At 35.5% G+C, this 21,728-nt stretch overlaps 2 protein-coding genes and 1 non-coding gene across 3 annotated transcripts; 1 reads left to right on the top strand and 2 right to left on the bottom strand.

Annotated features, from left to right (window-relative positions):
* The first annotated feature begins 6,478 nt into the window (after positions 1–6,478).
* LOC133313650 (small nucleolar RNA R71) lies at positions 6,479–6,584 on the top strand. Its single transcript, XR_009751841.1, has one exon. It is a non-coding gene; the product is annotated as a small nucleolar RNA R71 (small nucleolar RNA).
* Positions 6,585–16,874: 10,290 nt separating this feature from the next.
* LOC133313646 (serine/threonine-protein phosphatase 7 long form homolog) lies at positions 16,875–17,673 on the bottom strand. The gene is made up of 2 exons (XM_061515041.1): positions 17,392–17,673; positions 16,875–17,309 (listed from the first exon to the last, which is right to left on the bottom strand). Exons 1-2 carry the CDS (start codon positions 17,671–17,673, stop codon positions 16,875–16,877), a joined length of 717 nt encoding a protein of 238 aa, XP_061371025.1.
* Positions 17,674–19,884: 2,211 nt separating this feature from the next.
* On the bottom strand, positions 19,885–21,463 carry LOC133313647 (glutathione S-transferase F9-like). The gene is made up of 3 exons (XM_061515042.1): positions 21,243–21,463; positions 21,073–21,121; positions 19,885–20,435 (listed from the first exon to the last, which is right to left on the bottom strand). The coding sequence occupies exons 1-3, from the start codon at positions 21,384–21,386 to the stop codon at positions 19,981–19,983; spliced, it is 648 nt and encodes a 215-aa protein (XP_061371026.1). The 5' UTR covers positions 21,387–21,463; the 3' UTR covers positions 19,885–19,980.
* Between the last annotated feature and the right edge of the window lie 265 nt (positions 21,464–21,728).

The raw sequence follows: 21,728 nt of genomic DNA, 5'->3' as shown, positions 1-21,728 counted from the left end.
TAACGTATAAGGCCTGATTGTATAAGGTTATACTATACATTATGATGTTTTCAGTTGTTTGGTGTGACCACTGTATAGTATAAACTTATACAGCATGATGCTCTTATACATCATTATGATGTATAATTTAATCAGGTCTTGAAAGGAGGGATTAGACCTGATAGGCAACGATGTATTAGTAAATCCCTCCCATTTTTTTCCTTCCCCGATTCTAACCCTTGTACCATTTTTTCTTCTTCCCCCTTTCTTCTATATCGTAAACCCTTGTTTTTCTTATTCCCACTTTCTTCTTCTTCTTCCTTTCTTCGCCTTCGTTTTCTGTTTCTCATCCTGACCGCCTTCTACTTCAGGCTCAGCTACTGCTTCCTCTGCAGCAGAAGCAAGAGCAGCAACAAACCCATCAATCACAACTACACCACCATCACCAGCAACAGTCAGAGAGCGAGGACTGTAGGAGTGTCGGCGGTCCATCTTGTTGATTTCTAATTTTGCAGCTCTTACGCCTTCCTCCGTTTTCCTCAAACAATTTTCAGCCTAGGTATGTTGTTCTTCACCTCTTGCCATCTATTGTGGACTTTCCTTTTTTTTTTCTTTTCTCTTCTATTAAGTTATTATGTCTCTTGATGTAGTCCTGTTCACATGGGTTTTTCTAATGCTTGGTGATTTGAGTTTATGAATTATTTCCATGATTTTGGGTATGCGATTATAATCATTAGATAACTTTTTCATAACCGGGGAGGGGGAATCTAGTTTGGCAGTATATAGAACAGTAAGTGGTGTGCCTCTTAAAGCTGGTGTGCCAACTGCTTTGATCACAAAATATTTTGTTTGTTTATTTGTTGGGACTGGTCTTCTCTTAAGGGTGTCTGACTTTCAATTGCAATATTGATACTTTGCTGTGAAGTGTAAGCTCACCCACAACGATGTTTGCTGGAGGTTACAAGAAAAATTTAATGATGTTTTATTTGTCTTATTTTAATGATGTTTATTTAAAATACTGATTATTGGTAAAGAAAAATTCTGGCTGTATTTTCTCATCCATGGTGATCTGAAGCATCAACTAAACAGAAAATACACCACACATATTGCAAACAGAATTTACCAAGAGTCTATTATTAAAGGGTTATCTTCACTTCACTTCACAAGGGTCATATGGATCCTAATGAAAGGTTTGATCCAAATCGATGGCTAAATGACCCAAATGGATGGCTTAATGATATAACCGAGCTCCTTGATATCATGTCAATAAGGTTGATGATGGAACAAGCCTTTTTGGAGATAGTCATTGCATGTATTGTGTCTTACCTGCGCATATGTCGTGCGGTTCAAAGAAGACGTGAGAGATTATCACTAAGGCAACGAGCAATACCAAGGATAAGGGAAGAATCAAGGGTAGCATTCATAAGGAGGCTAATAAATGATGATGTTGCATGTGTAGAACAACTCCGAATGAATACTTACACATTTCAAGTGTTGTGTTCTCTTGTACGTGTTGAGGGCAAGCTAAAGGAAGATGGGTTAGTATCAATAGAAGAACAAGTAGCTATGTTTTTACACATATTAGCTCACCATGCCAAAAATCGAGTCATCAAGTTTAAATTCCAACGGTCGGGGGAAACTGTTAGTAGATACTTCAATTTAGTTTTAAAGTCTGTGTTGAGGTTGCAAGAAAATTTATTGAAGGTACCGGATCCAGTTCCTGAGAATTGCATTGACGATATGTGGAAATGGTTTAAGGTATGAATTATATTCTTTTTCAATTTTGGATTGTTTGTATTTATTTCACGGGATAAATTGTTAAAGGTTGTTTACTTATCTATTATAGGGTTGTCTTGGAGCTTTAGATGGAACTTACATTACTATTAATGTTCCTGAGGCTGACAAGCCAAGATATAGAAGTCGAAAAGGTGAAATTGCCACAAATGTGTTAGGAGTGTGCTCACGAGACATGAAATTTGTGTATGTGTTGTCGGGTTGGGAGGGTTCAGCTTCAGATGCAAGGGTATTGCGTGATGCAATTAATATAAGAAATGGCCTCAAGGTTCCAACGGGTAAGAACATGAAAATTACATTCAATTTAGTCATTTTATTACAATATATGGTATATTGAACCTTTCTTGTTCTATTAAATAGTAAAATTTATAATGATTACTTGTTTTATTAAATAGGATACTACTATTTGGTTTATGCTGGATATACTAATGGGGATGGGTTTCTTGCCCCTTATAGGGGGACAAGGTACCATCTAAGTGAGTGGAGACATGGATATGTCCCGACAACTCCTCAAGAAGTTTTCAATAAGCGACATGCTCAAGCTAGAAATGTCATAGAAAGGACATTTGGGTTGTTGAAGATGCGTTGGGCAATTCTTAGAAGTCCAAGTTTTTATCCTGTTAAGACTCACAACTGAATTATTATTGCTTGTTGCTTACTGCACAATTTGATCAGGAGGGAAATGGATACAGATCCTTTAGAGATAGAGCTAGGTAGCATGTCTATTGATGAGGAGGTGGATGAAGAGCTACATGATAGCATTGACACCATTGATACAAGTGAAGCGTGGAGTGCTTGGAGAGAGGCATTGGCTAATGAAATGTATAATGATTGGGTTGCTCATTGAGCCTATATGAGGTCTTTTATTTTATCTTTTATATTTAAAAATTGTACCTTCAAGTTGTGCACTTTTATATTGGAAACTTCATGTCACGATTTTATGCTACTACCACGTGAATGAAATGACATGGTTTATGGTGTCATTATTTACTAGAAAATTTTTGATCCATTGCAAAAGATTTCTTTAACTACGCTATGCTTGGCAGATTCCTCTGCAGCCAACGAGTTAGCTTCGTGTACATTTTTTCTGAAGGATTACATTTAAATTTTTTTGGCTAATAAATTTACAAATCAAGAAAGGGTGAAAAATATTACTCAAAACGGGAATGAAAAATAATTATGGAGAAATTGATATTTTCACACATTTACGAAGGATAACATTTTAAAAAAAAATAATAAATGTTATATATATATATATATCAAAGATTTTTATTTCTACAAAAATGATTTAATTTTTGGGACATACTGATCGATAAATTTGTATAAAAAATATCATATGACACATTTAAAAGAATTATATAAATTCTTTATTAAAGGGTAGTTTTGTCAAAAATATTTATTTTTATCCTATCTAGTATTATACAATGCATTACCAAACACTGGATAGTATTACCTTATACAATACATTATCTTATACAATATCATACCAAACGCAGGATAGTATTAAAATTTAATCAGGTCTTATACTATCAGGCCTTATACTATCAGGTCTTATACTATCAGGCCTTATCCTATATGGTGCACCAAACATGCCCTAAGAGGTTTAGAGGTTTTGGAAAAATCTTTTACAAATCTCCTGTAAAAACCAGCATGCCCAAGGAAAGACCTTATCCCCTTTATGTTAACAGGGGGTGGCAGCTTCTCAATTTGATCTATCTTAGCTTTATCAACCTCTAACCCAGCCTTGGATATCCTGTCCTAACACAATGCCTTCTCTCACCATAAAATGGCACTTCTCCCAATTTAGGACTAGATTGGTCTCCTCACATCTTTCAAGGACTTTTCCTAGATTTCCTAGACACTCTTCAAAAGAATCCCCAAAGACACTGAAGTCATCCATGAAGACTTCCACAAACTGTTCTATCATGTCAGTAAAGATAGCCATCATGCATCTTTGAAAGGTGGCTGGTGCATTGCACAGCCCAAAGGGCATTCTCCTAAAGGCAAAGATGCCAAAGGGACAAGTAAAAGTGGTCTTTGGCTGGTCCTCAGGGGCTAAGGCTATTTGATTGTATCCTGAATAACCATCTAGAAAACAGTAATATTCCTTACCAGCTAACCTATCTAGCATTTGGTCAATGAAAGGCAAGGGGAAGTGGTCTTTCCTAGTGGCTTTATTGAGTTTTCTGTAGTCCATGCAGATCCTCCAACCAGTAACAGTCCTAGTGGGTATTAATTATTTTTTTTCATTTTCCACAACAGTGATCCCACCCTTTTTTGGAACACACTGTACTGGGCTAACCCAATTACTGTCAGAAATGGGATAAATGATCCCAGCATCCAGCCACTTTATAATTTCCTTTTTTACTACCTCCTTCATGATTGGGTTAAGCCTTCTTTGCTGCTCTCTAGAGCTGCTGGTTGGGTCATTAAAAAGAATTTTATGTGTGCAATAAGAGGGGTTAATTCCTTTTATGTCTGCCAAAGACCAACCTATAACCCTCTTAAATTTTTTTAAAACAATCAGCAACTGTTCTTCCTCTAAATCAGTGAGCAGATTGGACACTATAACAGGCAAGGTGTCTTTTTCCCCTAGGTAAGCATACCTAAGATGATTAGGAAGAGGCTTAAGTTCTAACACAGGGGGCTCTTCAATTGAGGGTTTAGGAAGTTTTAACCCTCTCTTTGCTAATTCCAAAGACTCAAAATTTTTGTTTTTCCAAACCACATCAGTTCTGGAATTCAGCCACTTAACTACTTCTTCAGAATCAGTTTGACTGATTTCTAGACCCTCAAAACTAGAATTTTGTAAAGAGTCTAATGAGGACTCATGCAAAAATTTATCTTTGACTACACAGTCAATGATATCTAGCCTAGAACATTCCTCAATGTCTCTTGGATATTTCATGGCTTTTAAAATATTAAATTTTACTTGCTCACCATTCACATTCATGGCCAACTCACCCTCCTTAACATCTATGACAGCCCCACCAGTGGCTAAGAAAGCCCTTCCCAAAATAATTGGAACCTCTCTGTCTTCCTCATAGTCTAAGATTATAAAATCAGCAGGTAGAATGAATTTATCTACCTTCACCAAAACATTCTCTACTTTCCCTTCCGGATAAACTAAAGACCTATCAGCCAACTGTAATGTGACAGTGGTGGGATTAGGCTCTCCTACTTTCAGCTTTTTGTACACATTCAAAGGCATTAAGTTGATACTAGCACCTAAATCACACAATGCTCTGCCTATGTAGTGGTCTCCTATGGTACATGGAATTGTAAAACTTCCTGGGTCTCCTAGTTTAGGAGGTATCTTACTAAGAAGATATTAACTGCTCTCTTGTGTAAGAGCAACAGTCTCAAACTCTTCTAGCCTCCTTTTTCTTGAAAGAATTTCTTTCATGAACTTCACATAAGAGGGCATTTGTTACAATGCATCAACAAATGGAATGTTGACATGCAACTGTTTTAGGAGGTCTAGAAATTTCCTAAACTGATTATCTTGCTTCTGTTTTTGTAACCTTTGAGGAAAGGGTGGTGGAGGTCTTTTTGAGGCAGCAGGTGTATCATTATTTGGCTTAGGGGCCGAACCCCTTGGAGTGTATTTTTCCATGGAATTATTCCCTAAAGGCTCATCTATAGGGGGCTGATTGTTTGGTTCAACCAGAATGGGTAGGGGTTACTATGTGCAACCCCTTGGGGGTTGTCATGAACAACAGAATTCTGAACAGGTTTAGAATTTGCATCTTTTTCTTTCTGCATGTTCTCCTCTTCTCTTTTTTTTAATGTGGAAGGTCTAACCACAGCTTCTGGCTGATTTACAGATCTGCCATTTCTAAGCTCTATCATATTGCATTGCTCTTTATTTCTCCTAGGCTCTTCAGTGTTACTAGGCAAGGTACCAGGGGGTCTGGTATTCATAGTGTTTGCTAAATGGCCTAGTTGGGATTCTATGTTCCTCAAGGAGGCTGGAATACTTTGCACAACAGCTTCCAAGCTGTTTTGCTTAGTCTCATTTTTAACCAAATATTCCCTTAACAAAGCTTCTAAGGAAGAAGGTTGAGCAATAGGCATCTCACTAGGTTGAACAACAGCTTGCTGCCTTGAATTTTGTTGGTAATTCTGGGTGGGAAAAGGCATTTTGGTTTGGGCATTGGAGGGGCCAGCTTGCTGCCCTTGCCCTTGGAAATATTGAGGAGGTTGGTTCTGCCTCCATCCTTGATTAAAATTAGTGGAAAAATTATTTTGGTTCCTATTTTGGTACCCCACATAAAACAAAGATTCTGGGTTTGATGGGCAACTTTCATACAAATGGGGCCCACCACAGCAAACACAAGTTACACTTGTATTTATTGCGTTAACTTGAGGTTGGGTCACATTTATTTGAGGTGTAGGTACAGGAACTTGGGGTTGGGACAATCTTGCCTCAATGGTTTGTCCTTGGGTTCTCACTAAATTGGACAATGCATCAAACTTGGTTGAAAGGGCTGTTACAGGGTCTATCTCATGTAAACCAACCACTCTCCTTGGCTGATTTCTCTCTTCAGACCATTGGGCATAATTTTGAGTCATTTGTTCTAACAACTCATGGGCCTGGTTAAAGGACATAGTCATAAACATGCCATTAGCAGCAGAATCTGCCAAAGCCCTGTTTTGAGTATTCAGGCCATTGTAAAGGGTTTGTAACACTGCCTAAAAGGGCAAACCGTGGTTGGGGCATTGCTTAAGAAGGTTCTTGTACCTCTCCCACACATCCACTAATGTCTCACCATCCCTCTGCATGAAGTTAGCAATATCACCTCTAGTTTGCATTATCTTGTTGGAGGGGAAAAATTTCATGATGAATTTCTCAGCAAGGGTGTGCCAATTGGTTATAGAGTTGGATGGAAGGGAGTTCAACCACTCTTTGGCTTTGTCAGCCAGTGAATGGGGGAAAAGCTTTAATCTTAGCACATCATCCGAGATGTTGGGATTCCTAAAAGTGTTGGCCACTTCTATGAAATTCCTAAGGTGCTTGTGTGGGTCTTCCATCAACAACCCATGGAACTGCCCCATGTTTTGGAGCATGGTGAACATCACCGGTTCTAGCTTAAAGGGCACTCCATTCACAGGTTGAGCTATGCTTGGATCTAACTCATCCAACACAGGTATGATGAAGTCCATCATGGACCTATCATTGTCATTTATGATAGGTGGGTTTTGTATCCTTGGTATTTCTTCCTCATTCCCATCTCCATTCCCATTTCCATTTCCTACATTCTCCATCTCTTCAAAATCTGGGATTGGGATTTGCCTTTGGGCTCTTCTCCTAACTCTAAAAGTCCTCTCAGGTTCTGGGTCAAATGATTCTATGAACGGGTGTGGAGTTGCACTCATGCACCCTTTTTAACTAAAACAGGTAAACCTGACTTAGCTAAAACACCTAGATTACTAACCAATTTTTTTATGCAAAACAAGCAAAAAAAAAAAGATAAACAAACAAGAACCTGCAAATAGAAAAATCCCAAGACAGTTCACAACTTTACAGCTTTATAAGGCAGACTCACTAAAAGAGTGAGACTGATAATTAAAATAAAACTGTAACTACAAAAATATTCAATCCAATAACAACTATGAACTATTAGACTAAAAAAAAAATTTAAATGACATAAAAAAACAAAAACAGAATATGAACAGAACAAAGCTTTAAGCTATTAATATTCACGAACTACAGTAACACACTTGAAACAACATTTAGATTAAGCTAACTAAAAACAGCAAAAATAAGCAATTCAGAAATAGCAATCACACAAAGAAATCTGATTATGTACGCTTCGATCCCCGGCAACGGCGCCAAAAACTTGTTTCCTTGCTAACAGCTATGCAAGTAAGCGCGCAAGTATACGCGACAATAAGTAATATAGGGCGTATTTGAGACCCTTATATCGTTCCCACAAGGATCTTTAGCGTATGTACTTTGACAAAATTTGGTAATCGCTAAGACTGCACCTATTCTAAAAATGGGATGAAAATGGAAATCATATAAATACAAAATTACTACTAAACCGTAAATTCTTTTGACAGTTGAATGCAAAATTAAAGGGAAAATAAGTTGGGATATTTTTGATGCAAAGATAAAATTAAAAGTCAGAAGATTGTTTTTCTTTTTTTCAAAGAAGAAATTTAGTAACCATAATTATATTTGAAATATGTGAAATCAAAGGAAAATAAATCTGACGTGTTGACAATAAGTTGTGAAACAGGTTGAGTCTTTGGTTCCCCTCCCCAGCAGCCTCCAAATAAGTGCTAAAAACAACTCCCTCGAAATTAGTTCCCAAGTGTTGGACCCTTTTCTTGTTGATTTTAATCTCTTAAAAACATTTTTATCTTCAACTAACATCTGCAAATCTCTGTGCTAAACGAAAGAAAAGACCCTTATAATCCAATCCAACATAACATGGAGGTTGTTCTCATCTTTGAGTAACATCCCTTGAGTGTTCACACACTCAAGTCCATGCCTTCAACACAGTTATGGAGTTAGTCATTTCTCAATGACTAATTCCCAAACTCATACCCTACTATCAGGCCTCAATAGTAGCATAAATAAATTAAAGCACAATGTTAAAAAGAACAGGGAATCAACTTCGAGAAAATAGCATTCAGCACATATTTACGACTGTGGTTCGGGTACCTACACCCAACCTAAAAAGGGTTTCAGCTCCTATTCATGAGAATGGAGCTTACAAACAGTAACGGAAAACTTAAATATTACAAAATATAAAATGCTCAAAATAAATCTACAGCACTGGTCCTAACAACCGGAAATCACAGTGCTGTAGGGGCATGCATAAAGCTCATCAGATGAGTCTCATTACAAAACAGAACAGAGAAAAAAAATCAATATTCAGAAGTCCAGAAAAATAAAATCCAAAAAAACAAAAACCGAAGAGACACTCACTCACTGCTCTCCTTTTTATAGATCTCCTTCCCTTCTTTGTACAATATTCCTCTTTTGCTCCAGCTCAGCAATATAACGCGCTGCTTGTGCGCTGCAAATAGGTGGTCCCCACAGTGCTCCACTCCTCTGCTCATACAATCCGGATGGAATTGTCGCTCCTTCAACCCGTACACTGACGTGTGCTCACAATCGCTCCAGCCTCCACTAAGTAACAGATTTTTGTTTGGCTTTTTCTGAACCCAAAAATAGTGGCTAGGGTTTTCGTGTTTTCTTTTCTTAATGGACTGTGGGTGTGGGTTAATTTGGACGGATGAACCGTGGACAAAGGATATTCTGACCTTATGGATCGATTTGGGGCAGGGATTAGGGATGGAGGGTGTGGGTTCTTGGTTGACGAGAATTTGGGTTCTGATCGGACGATGTGTGAGTGCTAGGGTTTTCTCTTTTTTTCTTTTTTGCGTTTCTGATTCAGTCTTCTCTTTCTTTCCTTTTCCCTTGCTTCTTTCTTCTCTTCCTTTGGGCTTTAGTATTTTAGGTCCGGCCCATCTCTTTCTTTCTTCCATGCTTTCTTCTTTTCTTTCCTTTCATGGGTATTTCTCATTTAAATAGAAATTGGGCCTGAAAAATGAAATGTTACAGCCCATTAGTAGTTAACCAACAAAAAATCCAACAACTCAATTTTTGGGGTATTTTAACAGCAAAATAAATCTTTTTTTCTCTTCATTTTCCAATTAAATCATATGCTCTAAGTCTCAATTAAGAGACTTATCACGAGACAATTTTATTCTACCGGGAAACATTCATATTATGGTAAAACTAGTTCTTCCAAAGAAAATTTGTTTCATTCACAAACACTTGAATCTAAGACGTTACTTAAGCATAAACTTATTTTTGCTTTCAAGTATGTATTACGGGAATAATAGAGTTACTCTATAGTCTTAAGTTTCCAAAACTAACACTGCTGTCACGTTCTCTTCTTTCGGAAAAGAAAAATGGAATTTTATGTTTGTTTTGATCGTAGGTGACGAACATTTTAAGACACTTTATTTATTTATTTTTAATTTGAAAAACAGATATGTCTAAAAATAATATTTAATAAAATTAATTTATTTTCTGTTTCAGAGAATTAATAGATGTCCCGGGAATATAAATTGATAGAAAATAATTTTTTTAGTACTTGATACACTAATCATTAAATACAGACAATATAAAATATATTATCAGCATTAAATTTATATTATTTATTAAATATACATTATGTCTTTGCGTATAAAAATAAGTTATATAATAAACTCTTCTAAATATATAAAGAAATAATAATAATTTCTTTCCGGAAATAATATCATGGAACAAAATCTTTGTGATACACACCCGGTATCGGGTTTATTTCTGCGACAAAATTTGTGGGTGTTCTTATCTTATCATTGCATATTAGGCTGAAAATCTTCCAAGTATTTTATGATTTAGGAAATAAATGTTTTTATTAGGACCAATTTTGGTCTCGGGTTGAACTTATTTTTAAGATAGATTTTCTTTCTTTCTTTCAAAAGAAAGTGATAATAAAATGAAAATTTAGATAAAAATTAAGAATTAAAAAAATATTAAAAAAAAGTTTAAATGATAAAATAGACAAGCAAATTTGGTTAGAAGAGTAAAGAGGGAATTTAGGAATTTTATTTTTTATTAAAAGGAACAGAAAAGGAGGAAAGAAAAGCAAATATTGATAATGTTAAGATAAAGGGAAAATAGTAATTAAAAAAAATAAATTATCATTTAGTTCATTTGGATTGGATTTAACTTGTTACTTGTTTGCCCATACACAAAAAAAAAAAAAAAAAAAAAACTTGTTATTTGTTTATCATGCTTGCTCTACTTGATGATATGTTATTGATCTGGATAAACTACAATAAGCTCACAAAGGGTTAAAATCCAGAATAAGTCCAGAAGCATACAGGCCCAAAGAAGTGTGCGATGTCTCCATCGCGCGTAAAGACCCGAAGGGGCAATGGCCACATTGCGTCTAACCGCTTTATATGACTTAAGAACTAAGGAAGGATCCTATAACCACCCACTATAAATCAATATACGAAAGACAGCTCCAGCTTGACACTACTCTAAGAAGGCAGCCCATCATATAGGAGTATAGTAGAAAGGCACCAGCTGAGACAGATAAATCTACATCCCAGGAACAGCCAATCAGAAGGGATATCGCCTACCAAAGGCGACATGAGACTTGCTATATAAACAAGGGGTACACACCCAAGTATGATAACCTAATTCCAATAAGAATATAACACCAGTTTAACATTGATATTGACTTGAGCGTCGAAGTGTCATTGCAAGTATCCCCTAACCAGAGCAATCGCACCGAGGGAGCTCAACATCAATTAACCGTATAGAAGATATCATCAGCCCAAGAAGCACTTCACCGAACCCAAAGTCTTCACTCTTCAACCGTGTGTGATTTGGCGCAGCCCATATTATACTAGACAGATCAGTTATGATTCTAAAATATGTATTGTGTTAATTCTTGTGTTATGGTGATTAATATTTTTCTTTAAAAAGAAATAGTTTTATATTTAATTATTTATTTATATAAAATATATAAATAAATAAATTTATTAATACATAGTTGATTGTATGATTCGTTATCTCTAAAATTATTTTCATTGGGAGGGTTTTTATGTGGTCATATTATCTTATACTCTATATAATCTAGATTTATTTCTAAAAGAAATTTTTTTTAGAAATTTTTTGTATCAAAAAATTATTTTAATTATCCAATAAAATTATTTCAAATTTTTAATTCGTATAATGACCTACAAAGTTTATTGTATGGTTCGTTATCTTTAAGTTATATATTTCGTAAGCGTCTTCACACAATTATGGTATCTTGTCTCTATATAGTACGGAATTAATTTTAAAATAAATTATTTTTTAGGAATTTCTTTTTTTTTTTTTATGAAATTTTTCGGAATTTCTTATAAATATAGTTATCTTCAAGTATCTAATAATTTTATTTTTAAAATTTCTAATCCATGCAACAATTTATAACATTAATTATATTATTCACCATATTCAACTGATGCATATTCTATGAGGATATATGTATTACAATTTATAATACTGTCTTGGACCCATGCAATTGTGAATTTATTTAGAAAATAAGACTTTTAAAATTTTTAAATTTAAAATTAGCTAATCCACAAATATTTGTCAGAGAATAAGGTGATTTCGAGTATCTCGTTATACTAAATAACTAAAGGGATTTTAAGGTGTAGCTCCGTTCATAAGTGAATTGCAAATTCAAGAGTAGGGCTTTTAGAGCTTGTTTGGTATACAACATATGATAAGGTCCTATAGTATAAGATCTGATAGTATAAGGTTTGATTATATAAGATCTCATTAAATTTTAATATTATCCAATGTTTGGCATGAAATTGCAAAAGATAATATACTGTATAAGATAATATTATCTAGTGTTTGATATTGCACTGTATAATACTATATAGGATGAAAATAAATATTTTTGACAAAAATACCTTTTAATAAAGAATTTATATAATTCTTCCAAATATGTCATATAATATTTTTTTATAGAAATCTATTGATCAGTGTGTCCAAAAAATATATTAGTTTTTATAAAAATAAAAATCTCCAATATTTTAAAAATTATATATTCATTTTTTATTTTAATATATTAATATTAAAATAATATATAAATTCTTGAGAATTGTACTGGTTAATACATCAATCTCTTATCAGGCTTAATTCCATCTCCCTAGGCCTGATTAAGTTATACATCATTTTGATGTATAAAGAGATCATGCTATATAACCTTATACTATATGATGATCACACAAAACAACTAAAAATGTCATAACGTATAATATAAACTTATACTATCAAACCTTATACAACACACCAAACAGACCCTTATGGCTAATAAAGTCATGAATTCAATTTCTACGAGAAACATTTTGGGAATGGTGGTGAAAATCTTCTTGTTCCAAATCACGAAGAGATTAGTCTCATCTTATGGGTTGGGGATATCTGAGTTTACTCAAAAAATAACTAAAGAATATCTATGAACTAAAATTTCCTTTGTGAATAAAAAATTATTTTTGACAAATTAATTTTCTCTTGAAATATTTATGTTTAATTTAATTAATTTATTATTTTTATTTTCATATCATTTATGTCTTTATTTTTAAAGAATAAAATAAATATTTTTGAATTTATCAATGGCTTACACAATTAGTTTTAGTAACAATTTTATGAATATACAAGAACTTAATAAAATTTAGTTTCCACTATTTTCTATTCATAATTAAATTTCCAAGCTGAATATTAATTCTCAAATACTAAATTTTAAATTATTTTTTAAATTTACTAATTCAAATAAAATTATTTACAATTCTATTATTGTTTTAAAATTTCAGTTACAAATGAAATTGCGACAATCATGATTTCATCCTAACTCTTATTTAGTTGTAGATCTAAACATCACAGGAAATTATTTAAAAGGCTTTATTGGTAGATTAGTCTTCCGGCCTGTGGATACATTGAAGAAACTAAAAATGGGGGCTCTTAAGATTACCTTTCACGCTAAGCTTTTTGGATAGAAAACAAAAGCAAATTAGAAAACAAACTAGAGTTCCGCATCATGCAGATAGGCTCAGTTTATAATATTACTATTTGGTACAGGTAAAAATTTTTTTTGCATCTTTGTCACTTTTTAAATTATCTTTTTTTCCATTTTGGTTGTCGTTGGGTTTGTTTTCTTCAAGTTTTCAAATTATCTTTGCCATTGTGATATATTATATATACAAAAAGTATGCAACTATACCTTTTACTCTTATAAAGAAATGTGTGCATAATAGTAAAAAAATAAATAAATGAAGTACCAAAATTTGGACTCTAATTTGAAAGGGTTTTATTAATCTAATGTTAAAGGAGATAAGTTATGTCATGTCATAGGGCAAAAAAATGTATTTATTGCAATTTAATTAAATAATTATGCAAATATGACATTTTGGGGAGTATTTACAAATGTAACGCCACTTTTGGGCGTCACATGTGATGCCCCAATGGGGCGTCTCACCCTAGGGAGAGACGCCCCATTGGGACGTCACATGTGACGCCCAAAAGTGGCGTCACATTGTGCACCCTATATAATCCCCCACCCCTCTATTCACTCTTCACACCTCTTCTCTCACTCTTCATATCTCTTCTCATTAATTTAGTATTTGAATTTTATTTCTTATTCTATTTTAGAATGAGTTCCCGTCCTGATTCTGTTCGTGTTGTGTTATATTACAATGGTAGGAAGGTAGAAGGTCGACGAGGTATCATGTTAGAAGGTGAAAAAAGGCCGACACAGATCCAACGCAACGCAACCATTGGCGAACTGCATCAGAGAATTCGGCAGAAGTTAAGTCTTCAAGGCCACCAATGTATCACTCAGATCACGACAAGGTTATGGCAATGTGATAAATACATTAGTTTGCAAGTGGTTGACGATGAAGACCTGGAGATGACAATGGAAGAATTTTCCAACCAGTCAAGGACAGATTTTCTGGAGTTGTATGTCGACATCGCCGCAACCGAGAATGTTCCGTTACCGGTGAGGTCAGTTGATTTAAATTCTCCCCGTCTTCCATCTTTGTCTGTCGTTCATGCGTCTCCAGTTGGTAACTATTCTGAGGGAGATGAGAATGATCCGACTTGGGAAATGCACGACGAAGACGACGACGATGATGATAAAAATATCGCAATGGAAGAACGTCTTCTTACGGAGGATGCTAGTGCTTCCGAAGGAGATAAAGGTGCTGAGATGGGTGCGTCTCAAATCCCAATATTCCATGCACCAGTGGTCGCGCAAATGTCACAGTTGCATGACGTTGCGTCTGCCCCATTAGGTATTCATCATGAAGGTAATTGAAATAACTTGTATATAGTTGAATTTTGCACCTGATATAATACCTGAATTAGGGTTTTTGTATTAAAAAGTTACAATCTGCAGTTGCAGGTGACGAAGCTGTAATTCTTTTTTGGGAAGGAATTCCGCATTATTCCTACATTGATTGGAGTTATTGGAGCGAACAATAATCATGCACTGATGGTTTGGTCTCAGGATCGGGTTCAATACAAGGTCTGTGGCAACTGTGTGACAAGTTATTTGTCAATCAAGAATTTGCAACAAAAAAAGATGTCCAAATGGCACTTAAGCACCACCTCATTAGGGAGCATCAAGAAGCAATTGTAATTCAGAGCACACCTGCAAAGTTATCCATGAAATGTTGTGCGTATGATAAGGGTTGCCCGTGGCGCGTTAGGGCCATGAAACCAGTGTTTGGTGAAAATTGGAAGATTACGAGATGGGGTGGAAATCACAATTTTTTGAATGAGCACATTTCCCAGGGACATAGACAGCTCGATGCGGACGTTATAGCAATCTCGTCATAGGTACGTATTTATTTATTTGTATGTTATGTCAACATTTACGTACTGTTGTGTAAAGACACAATTTTTTCGATGTTATTAAGTCTGGGTACTCTTCAATGCAGGGATGATAAAGGAAGAACCACCTGTGTCAATCTCTTTGGTGCAAGAAAGGATAGCCTCTAAATATGGCTTTAAAGTTTCCTATAGAAAGGCGTGGTATGCGAAGCAGAAAGCGATGGCAATTATGTACGGTGATTGGGAGGAATCATATGCCTTTTTTCCAAGGTGGTGCAAATACATGCTTCGCTTTTCTCCAAGTTCATTTTATCATATCCAAACAAATGACCTTTATGCAGAGCAGACCTTAGTGACTGGAAAAAAGGTGTTTCATCGCATATTTTGGACGTTTAGACAGTGTTGTGAGGCGTTCAAATTTGCCAAACCAGTCATACAAATTGATGGAACACATTTATATGGGAAGTACAAGGGAAAATTGTTGGTGGCCACAGCCCAAGATGGTAATAATGAATGTTTACCGATTGCTTTTGCCATCGTTGAAGGCGAGACCTTGGATGCATGGGACTTTTTTTTTGTTAATATTCGTGCTCATGTTACTAACATGTCAAACATATGTTTGATCTCTGATCGGCATCGTAGTATAATATCTGCTGTGGAGAAAAATCCTAATTGGCAGCCACCAAATGCATATCACGTCTTTTGTATTCGTCATATTACAAGCATAAGTGCAATAAGGGCGACCAACAAAACATAAGTGGCCATGGCCTATGTCGTGCATCCCTATCTGGCAGTATATGTCTATCCCAAACTGGGTCTCCCTGATGTGGCTGTGGCGGTGGAGTCTGGAAGTCATCCATCGTTGCACGCATGAAATCATCTGCGGTTCCGTGCCCCCCAATATCTGAAGACTGGCCTGGATAACGTGAATAATTGTATCCTGCACTGCTGCCAGATAGGGATGGAGGGGGCACAATAATATGAAGCTCCTTGGCCTGCCATCTTGCTATCCAAGGACTAAGCTTACGCCTCCAGTTATCTTCAACCTTCCCCCGTAGAGTATGATCACGTATCCCTCTCAACTTTCTGCTCACTTCTGGGATGGGTTGATCCAGTCCAAACTGTCGCATGCACCTATCCGGTTGACATGCCTCTACGGTGTGAAAGTAAATAAGGGGACTAACGGCAAGCCAAAGGTACTGCTCGTGTGCAGTCATGTCCAGCCACTGTTAATCGATATATGGTTGCCACACCACCTACACACAAAATGAAATTTGAATATAAGGAGTTACAAATTAATATACATGCAATGTGAAATAACAACATACTAAGTATGGACTACCATACCTTATCTCTACAAAGTGTATCCAAGGTTGCCTGATAATGAGTGACCTCATGAGGTTTAAACTTTGCTACTGTATTGAACCTGTCATCAGAAACATACATCAGCAATCATAATCAAGAAGTATACAGATAGTATATATGATAAATCATTAGCGTTATTTTATATGTTTAACAAAGCATACCAGCATCCATAATGTGTGCCCGGCTCTGGATAAGGAGGAAGATGCGGAGCAATGGGTGGGAATCGTATCCATGCCCAGATCTGAAGGAGAATATGGCAACCACCCATGTCAGATCGACCGGCATCAGTCAATTCACACAAACTCCTGAACAGGTGTGACAGAACCGCAGATCCTCAGCTGAAGCCAATCTCATCAAATCCTCCCCCAAGCAAAGGGACTAGCCGACAACCGAAATTGCTGCCTCCAGACTTGTCCGCCAGCAACCAAGAACTCAGCATCCTGGCAAAGTGCGCCTTTGTGAAGTAGATCTCGGCATCATGATCCCCGGCATGGTCGGTCCACCGGGTATATAACCAATCTAAGTATGAGATACGCAAGTCGCCGGAATGATGGAACTCATTTGACTGTGGAACCGCGCCAAATACAACCCCACAAGCAGCGGGCCAATCCTCAGAGGTAGAGCCGGTGACGATAGCCCCATCAGTAGGCAAGCTCAATATGTCTGCCACATCTTGCAAGGTGATAGTCATCTCACCTTGGGTCATGTTGAAAGTATGTGTCTCTGGTCTCCACCTCTCGACCACAACACTAATTAAAGGGGCATCGATCTGTGATAAATTATGCAATTACAGCGTGTTAACGAATGATATTGAATAATTAAATAAAAACAAAACAACGTAAATTGCATACCTGAATATGTCGCATTCGAGAAACATGTATGAATCCAGCCTGTGTCAGGTAGTCTGCGACAACCTCTGGGATAGCGCCGGTAGGTGGCCCCCCCGTTGGCTTTCCACGCCTAGTCTTTATTTTCCTAACATGCTCCGTATTCCACACTCGCTGTGAAATATGAGCACGCTGCGTCCTTTTACGAAGGACCTCCCATTTGTACGACCCAGGTATAATGTACATGCTGGGATCGGTAGGCTCTACATCCGATGCAGAACCCGAGGAAGATGATGAATCAGCCATTACCCTGAACTATATCATATAAAACAACATTTAAATTAATCACATGTAATGCCCCATTTTATTTACAAATTAATTAAGCAATGCCATAATTTATTATCAAAAAATTTAAGCATGTGCGTCATTTATTTTACTAGAATTGAAATTAATGAAATAATGTTAATACGTAGTACAGCCATTTATTTGTAATTAAATAATAAAAAACATTGGACAAAAATAATGTAATACTTACGGAATACTTAACCCTATGTCACTAATAACTTCATAAATATGTACTAATCATCACACCTAACTGACTACAAAATTATGAATAAACTCCCGCATTAATAACATCATACATACAAAATTTACGATCTGGCTATCACTATTTTCTAAATCACTAATTAATACGCTAAACCCTAATGCATAATTAAATATTAATAATAATAACTACGTAACAAAAAAAGGGGAGTATCATTACAACATTCATAGCATGGCACAAAATTTTTAAGTGACTATCATAATGTTCTAAGTCTATAATATACGATCAACCTAACATGTATTACTAACTAGCACTGTATTACTAACTAGCACTGTAATCTAAACGTATACATTGGAGGTATTACGACCTTACCTAAGTCGGCAGAGCTTCGTTACGAACCGTGGTTAGAGAGAGGTTAGAGAGAGGTGAATCAGTGAGGAGTGAATGGAAAAAATGGGGTATTTATAGCATTGCACATGAGATGCCCCTTTTGGGCGTCACATGTAACGCCCCATTGGGGCGTCTTCTCCTTCATGAGAGACGCCTCACTGAGGCGTCACAGTGTGCAATAGATCTGTAAATACTCCCCAAATTGTCATATTTGCGTAATTATTTAATTAAATTGCAAATAAATTTTTTTGTCCATGTCATAGAGATAAACTTGTGGGCTCCACCACCTGAAAAATAAAAAGTAAAGAAAAGAAAAAGGTGACACAGTTATCGAAGGGTGTGTAGGAGAGAAATTTATCACATGTAGCATAATAGTAGTTTTTTTCAATTTTAAAATGCATACCAAAATTTTACATTTGGAAGTGTCCGGTGCAATTATAATTCTAGAACTGTATTGTTTCAAATTTCGATGCTGTTATTTGGAGAGCCAAAATATTTATAGGCATTTACTGTGATTTTTTCGAATTACCTTGTAGTTATTTGTTTGCTGCCTTGACTTGATTTTTTTTAGGCCTTCGTGTGTATATGTTGGTGTACTTCATGTGCCCAATAATGAAATAATATCTTTTCTGTTCTAGATGTTATCGTCAAATGATTTATACCAGAGTATGAGAATTCTAATAACTTTACTGTGATGGTCTCAGGTAAAAAGGCCAGATTTATTAAAACATGATGCGACGCCTATTGCATATACCTCATACATAATTGAACCTGTAAGCTTCACTTATGTATCCCTTTATTTTTCTACTTCCTTTATGCATGCTTAGTATAATAAGAAATTATCAATATATTAAATTATCATTATTGAATATCAATTTTAGCAACGTGGAGGGTACAGAGCTCAAAAATTATTTTGAACCATAGATGATCTAATCGGCAACTTTAATGTTTTGCATATCAAATATTTATCTGCTAATGACAACGAAACCTTATTTGACATTGTGAGTTTAATGGTACCATAAAAATTTCAACATTCTATTTTGTTCATGCAATTTCTTCCCATAATTTATGGTACAATTCTGTTCATTACTTGGAGACTCCAATGGATATCACCGTAGCGAAGAGGTGCAGGATATGATGTTACACTACGGTTTTTGCTTCTATAAATTAAACTAAAGATATGAAAATCATTTGAATGTCAAGTACTGTTGATCCTAAATAATTTCACTTATTAATGTAGTTCATTTGGTTCTGTTTATATATATTCGTTCTACTGTAGAAAATAAATCTGACTCATAGAATAGTGATCAAAACTTAAACATAAGTAGTAGATGAGAGCTCCCTTTATTCTGAAAAAAATTACTTTGACACTTATAAAATGTTTGATTATTATTTGTACCGTACGTAATATGTGATAAAAGGCATTAATAAATTTTATTTATAAGTTGCATAAATTTTTACCAGATAAAAAAAACCGACTTTTTTTTCTCTCCGTGCGTTGCACGGATATATAACTAGTTTTGTATAGAAAACAAAAGCAAATTAGAAAACAAAAGCAAATTAGAAAACAAACTAGAGTTCTGCATCATGCAGATAGGCTCAGTTTTATTCGCAAGCAGAAAATAGATGACTCTGAAGGCACTTGCATCAAACCAGATATCAAGTAGAACTAAGCAGATCTAGACAGGGTATTTGTATAGGTGAAGAACCTTCTTCCATGATGGTCTGCCACTAATATCATTCCACCAAGCACTCACATGTTTCCTCTCTCTTACCAAATTCCCTCTTCCAGTTTGATTCACCAAATAATGACCAAATGAGAGATGGCTAAGATCAGCAAGGCTGAAGAAATCACCTGCTAAGTACTTGCTCTTCGACAGCCTCTCCTCATAAATATCCAGCACCTTCCCAAGCTTTTCATCACTCTCTTCAATCACTTTTTGGTCTGAGGGAATTCCCTTTAATGGGGCAAACAGAACATTCCTAACTAAGTTGAGGGTTGGTGGGTGAAAGTTATGTGCTTCAACTTCAAGCCATTGTTCCACAAGACCCCTTTCTTCTATTGTTTTCCCCAACAAGTCAGTCCCTTGGGATTTATACTTTTCTGCATAGTATCTGATTATTGCACGAGATTCTGTAAAAAAAGGTTTAACAAAGTGTATTAGAATTAACATATTATTCTACATTAGCAAAAAAATAAAAGAAATGAAATCTGGGAATGTTGGCCTTCAATCTTTCACATTGAGGGTGAGACTCAGCACTGGTAAAGATATTCAATGGACGATTTCGAATTTGTGAAACGACTATTGGCAAATATATAAGGATTGCCTTCAGTGTTACCCTCATTAGTTGGGATTTCGTCTAAAGTGATTTTTCGAATTCGAATTTAGGAAAAATCTCTTTACAAATATATAAAGGTGATGCAACGTACAACAAATATATAAAGGTGATGCAACGTACAACAATTTTCAAAACATACATCTTAATGTGTTGAATGATATTATATAAATAACCATTTCAACACACATCAAAAACTTAAATTAACTATTGAGTGAGGGTGTGGACTTTTTTAGTGATTTATATTATTCTCTAACAGTGAGCATAACCAGTCCTAACCCCATAACATCAATCTAACATCTTGATCTAAAGTTTGAAATACCCATATCAAAATGAATGATATAAAAGGAGAAATAGCAAAATCACAAATCCTTAAGTACATGGCACGAGATAAAACAAATTCAAGAAAATAGTAAAGGGGCTAAGTGGCTAACCATAGAGAGTATAATCACCATCTTGAATAACAGGAAGCGCTCCAAAAGGCTGTAGATTTATGAGAAATAGGTATCAATAAAAATAAAATAAAATAAAAATAAAAATCTAAAAACCCAGTGAGGTAAGAAGTGTTGTAAAGCAAAAGATCAAGTGAAAAAAAAAATTGAACCTGCAACTTGAGGAACTCAGGATCTTTGTGTTCTCCCTTGAAGATATCAACAGGTACCGTTTCAAATTTAATTACCTTCTCAATCAGACACACCATCACCCGTTTTGGGGAAGCATAGGTTGGGCCATACACCTTCACTACCATATTTTCTATAGATATTTGCTACCTACAATATTCAGGAGTTGTTCTTGTTTGTCCGTCCTCTGGGTCATGTTGCTGCATCTTATAGGGTCTATGTAGTGGAAAAGGAAAGTTTCGTTCTGAGATAGTGATTATCAACATCAATTCAATTCAATGGTAATTGCTTAGAGCAGGAGAAAATTTAATTAGTATTTAAAATCGTAGAAGTAAATATGAGGAAAGGAAAAACAACGGAATATTTAAATAAAAGGTAACGTATTTCTCCTATTACATGAAAAGAATATTCTCCAGTAACAAGCATAAAATTCAAGTGTGACCCGTAAGAGGGAGAAAAAAATACAAATA

This window comes from Gastrolobium bilobum, unplaced genomic scaffold (genome assembly GCF_033153095.1).
Source record: "Gastrolobium bilobum isolate Gb01-03AN ecotype WA unplaced genomic scaffold, APGP_CSIRO_Gbil_v1 utg62392, whole genome shotgun sequence".
Classification (NCBI taxonomy): domain Eukaryota; kingdom Viridiplantae; phylum Streptophyta; class Magnoliopsida; order Fabales; family Fabaceae; genus Gastrolobium; species Gastrolobium bilobum.
This window is presented reverse-complemented; position numbering and strand designations above follow the sequence as displayed.